Source organism: Vipera berus (assembly GCF_964194415.1).
Source record: "Vipera berus genome assembly, chromosome: 1".
NCBI classification, from domain to species: domain Eukaryota; kingdom Metazoa; phylum Chordata; class Lepidosauria; order Squamata; family Viperidae; genus Vipera; species Vipera berus.
In genome coordinates, this window is record NC_138202.1 from 235,489,369 (window position 1) to 235,503,340 (window position 13,972).

Below are 13,972 nucleotides of genomic sequence, written 5' to 3' on the forward strand. Positions count from 1 at the left end.
CATGTTTTATCTTCTAAGACAATAAGTGAATGCTTATAGTAACTGCAGCAGGTAGGGAATAATTAATTGCAAAACTGGCATTTTTACCATGACTAGCTCAGAGAAACTTACTGCATAAAAAGGATTATTGGCCATAGCTCCTTTTGATATATAACTTGCCTCATGCTCTCAACAACAGTTTAAAGAAAAGTAGAAAAATCTATAGTCTACTAGCAAATAAATTTTGTTAAGCAAAAGCAGGTGATTATCAAATTCCAAATTAACATTTGCTACTGTATGTGCTGTCAATAATATGCACTGCTAATTAGTAGGTAGAATAAAACAACTGGGAAACCCAAAATCAGCTGTGAGAGAACATCCTTGTTCAGCTTGGTTCAGACTGAACATCAAAAATCAAAAATATAACAGGGGTAGATGGGTTAGAAACCAGCCCAGAAAACTTGCTCACTGACAGTTTATCTGTTCTGTTTCTTCCATGTTCAACCCAAGGCTTATAGAAAGTTTTTCTAGCACAGGATGGGGAGCCACAAAGTATTTTGCTAATACTTTTTTTCTCAACATTTCTTGCTTTCCATTTTTGTATCAAGTGATTGTGACAAACTCTGTAATGATACAAAATTTAAATGTAGACCTGGCTTAATTTGCCCCTGTTTGCTAGTAGTAGCCGTCATCACAACCATAATGTGCATTATTAAGTCATTCAAAGGTGGAGGATTTCTCCAGGCTTCTAGTCTGTGGAACTCTTTAGGTACTGTACACACTTGAGATTGAAACAAGAAGAGATTTGTGCTGTTGGGATATATTCTGATTGTAGCTTTTCCTTTGCTCTGAGGGTTATGGTAATGTTGCTCCCCTCCTTTCATCTGCATTTATTTCTCAATAGTAGTTAGGTGCCATGGTATACAAAAAGTGTAGAGTGGGTTAGAAACCAGCCCAGAAAACTTGCTCACTAACAGCTTATCTGTTCTGTTTCTTCTATGTTCAACCCAAGGCTTATAGAAAGTTTTTCTAGCACAGGATGGGGGAGCCACAAAGTATTTTGCTAATACTCTACAAGGTAGTAGTTAGGTGCCATGGTATACAAAAAGTGTGGTCTTTCTCAGAAATTATGATTAACCTGTATGTGTAACTTATTGGTCTGACTTGCATATTTCTTAACTTGAATTAGAAGCTATAAGAGGCTTCTTGATTTATATTCAGAGATCACCTGGGGTGAAATTCACTCTTAGGCAGAAGGCCAGTGAATGACTGCCTATCAGATTGCAGTTGAGAGTCGTGTGTAAGTCTTATGCTTGGGCACCAGGCTGATCAGGAATATCTTCTGGAAAATGTGCTGCATGAATGGGCAGCTTGCCCAATTATTTATCCCATGAATGACAAGAGCCCCTCGAGGCAGGGTGTGGTGAAGAAGCAACAGACAGGAACTGGTGCCAGCAAACATGAGTATGTGAGCTTCCTGTTTGGAGCTTTCAGTAACCATTTCATGAGCAATCCTCTAAACTCAGAGATCAGGCATAATTTCAGCATGTCTGGACTAGCCATCTTAATATAAACAGTACTTTGAAAACCCAAATTGGAAGAGTCATAAAATGGGTGTCCACTTAGGCAGAACTTGCATAAAACTATAGACAGGGAAGAATTTCTTCTCCTTTTATCTGGTGCTGTTTTCCCATTTTCACAATATACATATTTACTGTATATCTAGTCAAACACTAGCAATTTGGCTCTATGCATGAGTCTCCATTTCTCCATCATCAGATCAGTTTATAGGCATAAGGTCAGTGTTTATCAAACAGTGCCTAAAAGTATAGGGATATGCTTTTAATCTCTCTGGGCATCTACAGTTCCTGATTATATCAAAGAAAGTTCATGCCTTGTATCCAAATGTATTGTCTGAATATATAAAACATATGAAAGCTTGATCTGAACTTGTGCCATTGCCAGGTCATATTTCATTGGTGAGAAATACAATAACATATTTTATAAATAATTTGTTTATTTGAGATTTAGTAAGTTCTGTGAAATTATCCTGTTCTAAGTCATAGGTTAAACAATATGTAGCTTAAAACATGTTGCCTGGTTTAAAACTTAAATAATAAAGCCTGAACTGCAGTGAGATGTTTGAAGATACAGTACTTTCTATAGGATTGCACTGCACATAGCAACAATGTAAATGGGGGATGTGTCTACTAAATAATGTGCAGCAAATTTTCACAGTTAGCTTTAGAAGGATTACTTTTTCTTCTGATAATGGTTTTCCTGATTAAAAAGATTGACTTTCATGATGGAAGAATGGATTTTTTATTTTTTTCTGGCAAAAAGATGGGAATGAGTTCATGTTTAATTGTAATTTCAATAGTAACATATTTATGAAATGTAATAAAGATGATGAAAAGTAGATTTCCAACAAGGTGTGATTTTGTGGGTAGCATTAAACCTGAACAATTATGATTATAGTAACCTCAAGAGATGGAACAGTCTTTTGAATACAATAGAGTTGCCCAAGTACCTATGAACCCAAAATTAATTTCTGTGTACTTCAGCATCTGTTTGCTCCCATGTTTTATAAAAATTATCTCAGTTGGTTTAATAAGACAATTTCTTCCACTACACCCCAACCTTTAGGCAATTGTTTCCAAATGGGTTCCCAGAGGAATACTTCATAACAGCCACATTCCGTGTCAGAAGAAACAGCAAAAGAGAACGCTGGTATTTACTGCAGATTTTAGATCAGCATAATTTGCCACAGGTTAGAACAAATTCAGTTATTTGGTATTGTTACTTCTTTAGTTGTGTTTATTCATTTGTTTCCTATTCCCATCCCCAATAAAATGATAGCTACAGTTTTGTGAATTGCTAGACCAGTGGTGGGATACACCGGTTCTCTGTGTGGATGCTGCTTCCGGAAGTCCATTCTGGGCCTGGACAACTAAAAATTAGCTACCGGTTCTGCCGAACTGGTCCGAACTGGCTGAATCTCACCACTGGATAGTCCCCTCCAGATTATGCAACTATTGATATGGCTTGGATACCACAGTGGTCGTTTTTTCAAATAGCAATTATAGAATGATTTATATAGTAATGGAGCCTTGGGATGGTATGTGTTGGGAAGTTAACATTTTGTCTTTTGGTTTGAAGAATATTGAAACCTGTAGAATATAACAAATTAAGTGAAAGGTTGGAGTTTGAGGTTTAATGACAAGCTTGCATGGAAAAATATTCAAGAGACAGATTCAGAAAGCTTAAACAAGTAAAAGATACATCTAGACTCGTAAGGGAAAGTTTGGACTTCCACCAATTGAAAAATTGTTTAATTTTTAGTAGTTTAATACATACCATCCCACCCCATGTCTTACTGGAGCCCTGGTGGTGCAATGGTTAGAATGCGGTATTGTAGGCAAACTCTGCCCACAGCCTGGAGTTCGAACCTGAGGGGGCTCAAGATTGACTCAGTCTTCTATCCTTTTGGGGTTGGTAAAATGAGGACCCAGATTGTTGGAGGCAATGGGATGACATTGTAAATCATGCCGAGAGTATGTACATAAATCTAAATGCTTTTGTTATTGCTACTGTGGAGTCCCCTGCTCCTCTGGGGAGACTTTGAGGGGGCTGAGGGGCTGCATCAGGAAGGAGGAGGTGTGAAAGTTTCACTTTCTGAGGAGAACTTTTTTTTTAAAAAAAAACCCATTTATATCCCGCCCTTCTCCGAAGACTCAGGGCGGCTTACAATCTAAAGCACAAATCAATGTGCTTAGCAATAGCCTTCATTCTATGTATATGCCTGCTTATTAGGGCTTTCGCCCCCCCTAAGCGGCATTATTACGAAGTCAGCTTATTGCCCCCAACAATCTGGGTCCTCATTTTACCTACCTCAGCATGTGATTCCAAACATTTCCAGCATGTACTGACTTCTATGATTTTATTCTCTTCTTTGCTATCTTGCAGTTTATTTCATTTCGAAAACACTGACATTTGTGTGTGTATATATTTTTGTTCAGGCTTACATCTCAATTGATGGCTTAAAAAAAGCTATAGAGTACGTCATGCAATCTACCCAGAGGAACTCCCTGCACTATGTCTTTAAAAGCCGCAAAATCTATCCTATCTTTGACCGTCAATGGCATAAGCTTGGCATCAGCGTACAGTCAAGGAAGATTTCTCTTTATGTGGACTGCAGCTTAATTGAACAAAGGATGACTGAGGAAAAAGCTAGCCCTGACATTCAGGGAAAGATTCTCATTGCTACTCATTATTTAGATGGCAAACCTGTGGATGTAAGTGTTCATGTCCATGTTTTAATAAATTACGTGGTTTTATGCTGCTTTTATGGAAAAGGAAGTGGTGGGTGTTATTGATATGTTTTTTTTGTTCATTTTTCTGAATTTATAAGATGGCAATATGATAGATAGATAGATAGATAGATAGATAGATAGATAGATAGATAGATAGATAGATAGATAGATAGATAGATAGATAGAATGAATAACATCAAATTGGTGAGCTGGAAAAACATGAATTATTACTGCTTATGAATTAGAACAATTTTGTTGATGAGACACATTGCTGGAAAAGGGAAAATAATTTTTCCTCTTCCTATAATTTTCTGCTCCCTAAAATGTTTTTTCTGAAAGCTTGGAACCCTTCAAAAATAATTGGAGATCATTGGAACTGAAGGAGAGAACTTGGAGTAAACCAAAATTGCCTCCTGCTTCTTCAAGTAGATCCTTCTCTAGAAAAAATATTTGCATCACTGAATGAGCCCTGCTTGTATAGAATATCATATCTGAATCCAGACATATGTATTTTGCATATGTTCGGAAAGCAGACATTTTTCAATTTTGATGCCCTGAGATCCTTAGAAATGAAGTCTGAATCCTAAAAGAGATGAAGTCTGAATCCTAAAAGAAATGAAGTCTGAATCCTAAAAGCAGCAAATATTCCTAGAGTGTTAGCTCTTCTGTGCTGCAGATATCAAATAAAGGGTCAGGTTTAACTTAAAGCAAACATGTCAATCACAAGGCCCCGGGGCCGGATCCGGCCCGCGAAGTAGTTTCATGTGGCCCGCAAAACCATCATGGAAACAGTGAGGGAACAGCTCCCACTGCCTTGGCCCTGGCCCAGAGACCCTCCTTCTGCCAGAGACCCTCAGATCTGTCCCACTCCTGCCCGGGCCCCCATAGGCACCCTTGATGCGAATGATGTAGAGCTGGCCATGCTCACCCAGTAGACCATATGCACTCTAGCTACACCCACCCAGTAGGCCACGCCCACCCTGGCCATACCCACCCGGCTCCCTGAGGGCAACCGCAATGCTGATGCGGCCCTCAATGAAATTGAGTTTGACACCCCTGACTTAAAGTATTCTGAAAACCACTTATGTAGTAGGAATTGAGTTACAATAAAGAGGATACCATGACACATTTAAGGATAGACATTCACTTTAATGCACATTCTTTACTGTGCTAAAAGTAAAATAATTTTAGATTTTTAATGCATTTTTTATTAAGAATTTTATTTACAATGGTAAAAACTAATACAATCTAAACTTAGAAAAAGAGAAGAAAAAGGCAAGGAATAATAAAAAATACAGAAAAAAAGAAAGAAGAAAATATATATATGACTTTCAACCTTTGTCACAAGTATAAATACATTTAATAAATTTCCACACACCCCATAAGGTTAAACAGATAACTTTTCATCCCATATTCCATACCTTATTTATAAGCAAATACATAAAGCATCGATTTTTCAATCTTGGTGTCAGCAAAAATCCATTATTTTTTCCCCAGAACTTGAATTATTATTATTCTCTTGGCCTGTCATTCAAATCCACATTCTGTACTTCCTCTGGTCATCCTGTTTGTTTACATGGAATAGTAACAGGACTATTCATAGCAGGATAAAATAGCTACAACCCCAATCTTTTGTGATGCCTTCATTTTTTTTTTACTTAGATCCCCTATTTTTATGTTTGCTTATTTTTATGCTACATCTTAGGTTCTGGAAAACATCAAAAAGAATTGGAGCAACTGCTTTTTTTGTCACACTTCAATCACCTTGACAATTGTGGCTTGCCTCACCCATCATGAGAATCTCCACCTTTGGAACTGCCCCAATCTACTCTCCACTTATCGGGGTCAGGTTTAGAGTTCAATTACTTTGCTTTCCAACTTTGAGATTTTAGTTTAGTTTTGCAATTTTTCTGGAATGAAGTAGATTGAATTATAAACTTGTCATTAGCGACTAACTTTTCATTAGGGCTTCCAATGCAGTCAAATAAAACTTATTTTCTGGACTTTCCTCACAGGTAACAGTTCAATCCCTTAAGGCATTTATGACATTTTGACTTTATCCTCTACCTTATTTTACTTTTAGGAAAAATGTTTTTTTTTCCCCAGCCTACCGATGAAGTGTTTTTGAAAGAACTTACACATCTCTGTTTTCCAGCTTACCTTCCATTTCTAGAATAAGGGATAACTTCTCCTGTATTCTCCCTGAATTAAGATCAAGACCCTTTGGGCCTATGGCTATTCCCTTATTTATCTTTCTTTTTTAATCTTAAAAAAACAGCTTTTAGTGGCCATGATTTCAATTAATCAGGCCAAAGAACTGTGTATCTTATGAAAAGACTGCCATTTTTTGTAGGGACAAAATGTTTTTATTATCCAACCTCCTAAGTTTTTTTTTCCCCCACTTGGATTAGGGTATAATATTTCTTACTTTTTGTCCTAATTCCTCAGCTCCATAGAAACATCTCTGATTTTGCTTTTTATCTGGCATTCTTCTGTCACTTTGTTTTTTTCCAAGGCCATTATAAAGGCCATGGTTTTCTATTCCGCATTTTTCCAGATGGATAGCCTTCTGCCATCTGACCAAACAGCTGTGCCTTCTTCCAATCCGTGATCACTCCAAAAGAATCAACAGCTTTCTTTCAGATCTGCTGCTACTGGAACAATGTTGAGCAGTAACATGGGTTCAGCCCTTTGGTTTCATTCAGCATCAAAGAATGAATATTTGTTCCTAGAAAGGATGTGGCCTTTGGACGAATGTGGCATTTTGGGGTCAATTGCTGATGACTAGAACCTTGTCCAACAAGGATAATATTAATTTTTTCTTATACATAAAAATTCATAAACTTTGGAACAAAGTGACATCTAATATTAAAAAATACATCTTATATGAACCTCTATTCCATTATATATAATTATTATTTCAGTTAATTTATAAAGCAATGTTATCAACCAAAAACTGTGCCCAAAATAAAGGTGAAATAATTCTACTAATAGTTTTACAACAGAACATACTATATGATTCATAAAGAAAAATGTTAAGAGGAAACTTGAAAGATTTAATTGATGTAGTCTGAGGTTTTTTAACATGCATAGTGACTGAGATAGATAAAAGTGCTTTCCATGTACATTGTTAGTTATGTTTAAGGAAACTGTTTTCTTCACAGGAAAATAGGTGCGAGCAAATAGCTGCAGCACTTCAGTTGCTTCACATATAATGGATGATTTAATATTTATGTTTAATAACTTGGTAACCGACTTCAATGAACCTTTCCAATATTGTCCACTCAGTTAATTTTCACAATAGTATATGGAAGAGAAATATAACAATTTTATGTTCCTATCTATTTATCCTTCCCTCATTTTTTATCACTGTACCGTTCTTGCCCAGTGCCTCTGTTTTTTTGTCACATTTCCTTCATTTCTTAATCCTTTTCTTTCTTTCAAAGGTCATCATTGACCCTTCCATCTGGTTGCTTTTTCCAGAGACTAAATAAATGTCTCACAGAACAGCATGCAAAGAGTCTGCTGCAGCACGCACATTCTTATAGAGTATACTATGTATGAAAAAGGATTCTCTTGGAAATAGTACATTATTTCTTAGAATGATTTTTAAAAAATCATCTTTCTCCCAATCCCCCTAGGCAGTGGTGGGATTCAAATATGTGAACGACCAGTTCTCTGTGTGGATGCTGTTTCCAGAAGTCCATTCTGGGCCTGGGCAACAAAAAATTAGCTACCGGTTCTGCCAAAGTAGTGCGAACCGGCTGAATCCCACCACTGCCCCTAGGCCAATTATAGGTATAGAAAGTTCAAGCTGTCTTGTATTGTGCAGATGATTCTGGATAATGCCTAGGCTAAAATACATTCAAATTAAAATATTATTAAGAGTATATTAGATATTTTCTTTCTTCAGTTTTTTTATCTAAAACAGTGCTTCTATTAAATGGGTGGAGGGATGGAGGGATGGAAAGACAGACAGACAAACAGACTAAAAACTCTAGGTAGGAAAAGCCAAATAGGGCAGTCTGGTTTAGTGACATGTAAAAAAGATTGAGGAGACAAGTGGATTAATAGATGAACACAGGCAAGTAGCTAAAAAAATAATCTTAGGCTCCTTTACTAAAAACAAGACTGTACATCTGAATCACAGGAGGCGATAAGTTTCATTGTGGTCCATGCTGGCTCAACCACACCTGGAATATTGTGTCCAGTAATGGCCACTGTGCTTTGGAAGGGATGTGGAGATGCCAGAACAGAAATAGAAGAGAACCACAACAATAATAAAGGGTCTTTGAAAGAAACATTGAAAGAGATGAGTATGTTTTGCTTTCAAAAGAGAGGACTAAGGGTAAAGATGTAAAGCAATTTATATTCACCTGAAAGGCTGATGCATACAAAAGAAAGCAGACTCATTTAAATATTGAAACCAATGCAGAACAAGGATCAGATAGGTGAAATAAAAGCAAGGATTATCAGTCTAAATATCAATAGGAATTTCCTTATGGTAAGTCCAGAGAAACAGTCTACTTAGAATAATCGTGCACTTCTCTTGCTGGAGATTTTCCAGCAGGCCTCTGTTGGGGATAGAATAATTAATTAATTAATTAATTAATTAAGTCAGTAAGCTGAGTATTGGACAACATGATAAGGCAACTCATGTTGCTCCTTTTCATAACAGTGCTATGTAGCCCATTGTAGTGGTCTATGAAATGGCATCATTGAAAGGCAAATTAAATCAAATCAGCGTGAATTGATATATGCTTCCTGAACTAGCCAACCAGAATCATGGAGTGAATGGGAGGATACTACAAATCTATATAGTAAACCAGACTGCATTGTTACATTATAAACAAAACCAATTGGAAGAAGGGGTGTAAAGAGAGCTTAACAGAGAGGGGGTTTTTCCCCCCAAATATTTCCAAAGAAAATAGATACATTAAAATAATTTTGTAACTCTGTAGGACTGTTGAGTTAATTCTGGGGATGTATGTGGAAAGAGAGATGAAGAGAGGATCTGAGATTTGCCTAAATCCCCAATTTAACAAATAGTGTTTTACCAAAGTTCAAGGAATATCATCCTTTGCTATTATCCCAGTTCCTGCAGTGCTTTTATAGTTGCAGCTGAATGGTTTCAACTGGTCTTCTATCAAACGCTGAGAGACAAGTTGCTGTATTTCTTAGCTGGGACTATTTCATGGCAAGAAAGCAATAAGCAATAGTACTATCTCATGAGGCCAGCCTATTTGGCTTCAGTGATGCTGCCTCAGCCACCAAAAGCACGGTTGTGACTTAAGTTTTGATTTATTATTCCTAGGATTATTTATAGTGATAAATTAATAACATAGCTAGCGGAATTTGTATAAACCTCTAGTTTTATTGACTTAAAGTAGCGTAGTTTGGAGAGAGGTAATTTCCATCTGTAAGAGTAAATCCTTCAAATGGCCAGAGAGCTGACCAAAGAAATGCATCAAACTTCAGTAGCTGTTGTCATAAATCCAGCTCCTTTTATAAAGAGATATACAGAGGTTCTGCATTGGGTTCAAATTTGATTTGGTAAGATTTGATTAGAATCTGTGTGTTGCTCAGATAACTAATATAATAAATGCAAATGGAGTATTTTAAAATGTCAAAACTTTAATGTGTTTAAAAGTTCATGGCCAAAATCCAAAACTCTGTTAGAGATATTTAAGCCCATCATTTCAGTGGGGTAAATTATTTAATGGTGCAAAGGATTTCCGCTAGAGAGGCTTGAGTGTTGTTACTTCTCAACTAATAAAGCATCATCACGTTTACTAAATAGATTGAACTTGCCCGCCTGATCTTACACTGCGATCCAAGCCTTGCTCCTCAAGAGAACTGTTGTGAATTATCTGAGCATGTGGTAAGTTGGAAAAATAAAAATGTTTTCTTTTGTAACAAAATGTAACAAAGTTGCATGGCATTATTAGTATGGCCTATCATTTGAAGACAGCAAGTTTGGTGTAGTTAAGGCATCATGCTGGAAACTGGAAAACCTAATCCCGCCTTAGGCACAAATTCAGCTAGTGACCTTGGCCGGTTACTTTCTCTCAGCCCTAGGAAGGAGGCAACAACAAACCACTTCTGAAAAATCTTGCCAAGAAAACTCCAGGGACTTCTCTGGGTAGTTTCTGAAAATTGGACAAGATTGAACAAGAGAGAGAGAAAAAAAATCATTTGAAAGATATTTTTTTTTTTATTTTGATGATGCAATCTTTACTCATTTTTTAAAAAAATATGTTCTACCCAGACCTTTAGTGTTCTGGGAACTTACGCAGCACAGTAAAATATCAATTTTAAAAATAAATACAATAGACATAAAAATACAAGCTGAAAGAAGTGTATTTTTAAAAAATCTAGAGAAATAATTATGGCACTTCTTCCTAAACTTTAGTAAGGAATCTTGTAATTTGTCTACCACTCAAATAATAAGAGTAGCATGTTCAAATCACTGTAATAGAGGAGCAACAGTGTCACAGGAAGAAGATCTACACTGGAGCTCCTGTTGTTTCAGAGGCTTTACTCTATTAGTATATGTTCTAAGCATTTTGCTTGTAGCATAGTGCACTCTGCCTATGAAGTATGGATTAAGTAAATATAAACTAGCAGCTATTTAAAATAATAACAGCATTTACTATAATTCCATTATATTACTATTGTCAGATTTTCAATTCAGGTTGCTGAACCTGTCAACACAGGTTATTTTTAATTTTTTCCACCATGTAAATGTACTCCCTGCAGATGCAAAAGATGCTATAGATAGAATAATTTGATTTTAATGAATCCGACTTCAATCCAGATAATATGTATTCATAATTTCAGCATCCTTTGGAGAAAAGCTTGAAAACTACTGCAGTATCACCATCAATCGGTCACATTGGTAAAATACAAGCTCTTCCAATAATGGAAAAAAATTCTGAAGAAAAATGTTTTTGCTCTCAGAACAAGGTATAATCCTCTGTTATTATAGACTTTCACGTGTGATCTATTAAATGTATGGTTCTTTGAACAGGTTTAACCTTTTATTTGGACGTTTGTACTGTTGTTCTTGTTTCATATGCTATTGAACCTTAAAGACAGTTGCACAGTATTTTTTTCTATTACAGCCTTATATCATCTACAATAGATGTGTCAGGCCACAATTCTCATAATTTGAAGTCCTCATGATCAATGACCATGTTATTATTATTATTATTATTATTATTATTATTATTATTATTATTATTATTATTATTATTATTATTTATTGAATTTGTATACTGCCCTATTCCCATAGGACTCAGGGCAGTTTACAGGGCAGTTAAAACCGTGAAATACAAAAATTAAAATCAATTAAAACAGTTAATTAAATTCAAGCCCCAAAAGTAAATCTAAAACCCAATTAAAATTAAAAACCCCTAAGTCTGGGCCAAACAGCTCGAAGAGCCAAGTTTTCAAGTCCCGGCGAAATGAGCAAAGGTCGGGGGCAGTAGTAAGTTCCGTAGGTAGTTGGTTCCATAGGGCAGGCGCACCCACAGAGAACGCCCTTCCCCTGGGAATAACCTGCCGGCATTCATTAACCAGCGGTACCCTGAGAAGGCCCTCCCTGTGGGAGCGCACAGGACGATATGAAGATGATGCCGGCAGCAGGTGTTCCCTTAGATAGTCTGTACCCAAGCCATTTAGGGCTTTATAGGTCATTACCAGCACCTTGAATGTTGTCTAGCAATTATAATTATTATTTGATACAGTTAGTGATATGGTTAGGGGAAAGCTTTTCTATAAATGATTTATGCATATGAGAGGCAAGACAAGGACTAGGGCTGACATGAGAGCAGTCTTGAGGGGCTGTCACAAAGAAAAAGGGATCAACCTATTCTCCAAAGTACCTGAGGGCAGGACAAGAAGCTACAGATGAAAACCTAACAAGGAGAGACTCAACCTAGAACTAAGAAGAAATTTCCTGGCAGGGAGAACAATTAATCAGTGGAATGGCTTGCCTCCAGAAGTTGTGGGTGCTCCAACAGTGGAGGCTTTTAAGAAGAAATTGGACAGCCATTTGTCCAAAATGATATAGGGTCTCCTGCTTGAGCAGAGGGTTGGACTAGAAGACCTCCACGGTTCCTTCCAACTCTGTTATTCTGTTAAAGAGACATGTGTTGCACTGCAAAGAGAATGACAGTGTGAGTTAAAATAGTACAGGGTTATCTGAGGTCTGCGTTTTCTGTGAATTTTTTATTATTATTATTATTATAAAAACTCACACGTTATCTTTAAGAAGGATGATACCAACTAGGAAATTAAGAACTTACAAATCTACTATAATAAAGGATGATAACAGCCATTTAGGATTGATTGGAGAAATATTTCTCCCAAGTTAAGTTACAATGATGAAATATCCAAACAGTATGATTGTTTATAGAAATGCTAATTTATGATCCCATTCTTCAAAATATTAGCAGGGCCATTGTAATTTGATCTAGTGGCTAAGTATCTTGACCAAGATGGAAGAATATGGGTCCTTTAATAGCCCAGGTCAATTATTGCAACCTCTACATTAAAACAATGAACAAAACAATAGGAGGACACTGGACACCAGCATTTCCCACAAACATTTCAGGTACATAGAAGCAGGGAGCAAAGAAAGGTCTATATACAGTACCAGTGTGACAGAAAACACTTGCAAATCAATAACAGATGCATTGCACAGAAATTGTATCTGTCCTTACTGGAAGGGCATCATTTAAGCTCTTGAGCCAGGCGATTTGCATGACTTTCATAAAGCATTGTCAATTAAAATAATGATATTTCCATATAATTTTCACAAACATAGAACACATCAAGCCGCAGTAGATATTTTGCAGTAGAATATAACTTATTTTCATTCTTTCTCTCTGATTAAATTATTCTTATATCAGAAAATGTGTCTGTTAGCCTAGCAATTTTAATTTTAACATAAAATATACTGGAAAGGTTGAATACATAACGTTGGGTATATTTGTACATGTGCATGCTTGTGTGCACCAAGGATGATAGAAATCAGCTCAGTTTACTCTGTTTCTCACAGAAAATTAAAAATAGATTTTAAAAAAAATACAGAAGAGATTATGATAATGGTGATGATGATATCCTTCATATTTGTGAACAAGAACAGGTAATCCTCAACATATGACCACAACTGAGTCCACTTTCCACTGCTAAGAAGTTGTTAAGTGAACTGCATCCCATTTTACAACTTTTTGGCCACAATTGTTAAGCAAATCACTCCAGTTGTTAAGTGATTAATGTGGCTGTTAAGCGAATCTGGCTTCCCCCATTTTACTTTGCTAGTCAGAAGTCAGTGGGAACATTGTGAATGGTGATCCTGTGACCCCGGAACAGTGCAACTGTCATAAACACATGCCAGTTGCCAAGTGCCCAAATTTTGATCACATGACTATGGGAATGCTGCAACAGTTATAAGTGTAAAAAAAATGTTCTTAAGTCATTTTTTTCAGTGTTGTTGTAGCTTTGAACAGCCACTAAATGAATGGCTATAAGTTGAAGACTACCTGGGTATCTTCTAGGTGGGAAAACAAAAAGTGGGAGAAGATAAGATCTATGGACTTATCCAGAAATGAAGTCTCTAATGCTTGCCCTTTGGAGAACTGCCTAGAGCAGGGGTTTTCAAACTTGGCCCTTTT

General features: G+C 36.5%; 1 protein-coding gene across 1 annotated transcript in view; it reads left to right on the forward strand.

Moving 5' to 3' along the window:
- Positions 1-13,972, forward strand: part of COL19A1 (collagen type XIX alpha 1 chain) — a 182,554-nt gene that overhangs the window by 44,495 nt on the left and 124,087 nt on the right. The window contains exons 3-6 of the mRNA XM_081335931.1: positions 2,626-2,749; positions 3,999-4,274; positions 10,093-10,173; positions 11,133-11,258. Coding sequence (XP_081192057.1) covers positions 2,626-2,749; positions 3,999-4,274; positions 10,093-10,173; positions 11,133-11,258 — 607 coding nt within the window. The remainder of the gene's footprint in view (positions 1-2,625; positions 2,750-3,998; positions 4,275-10,092; positions 10,174-11,132; positions 11,259-13,972) is intronic.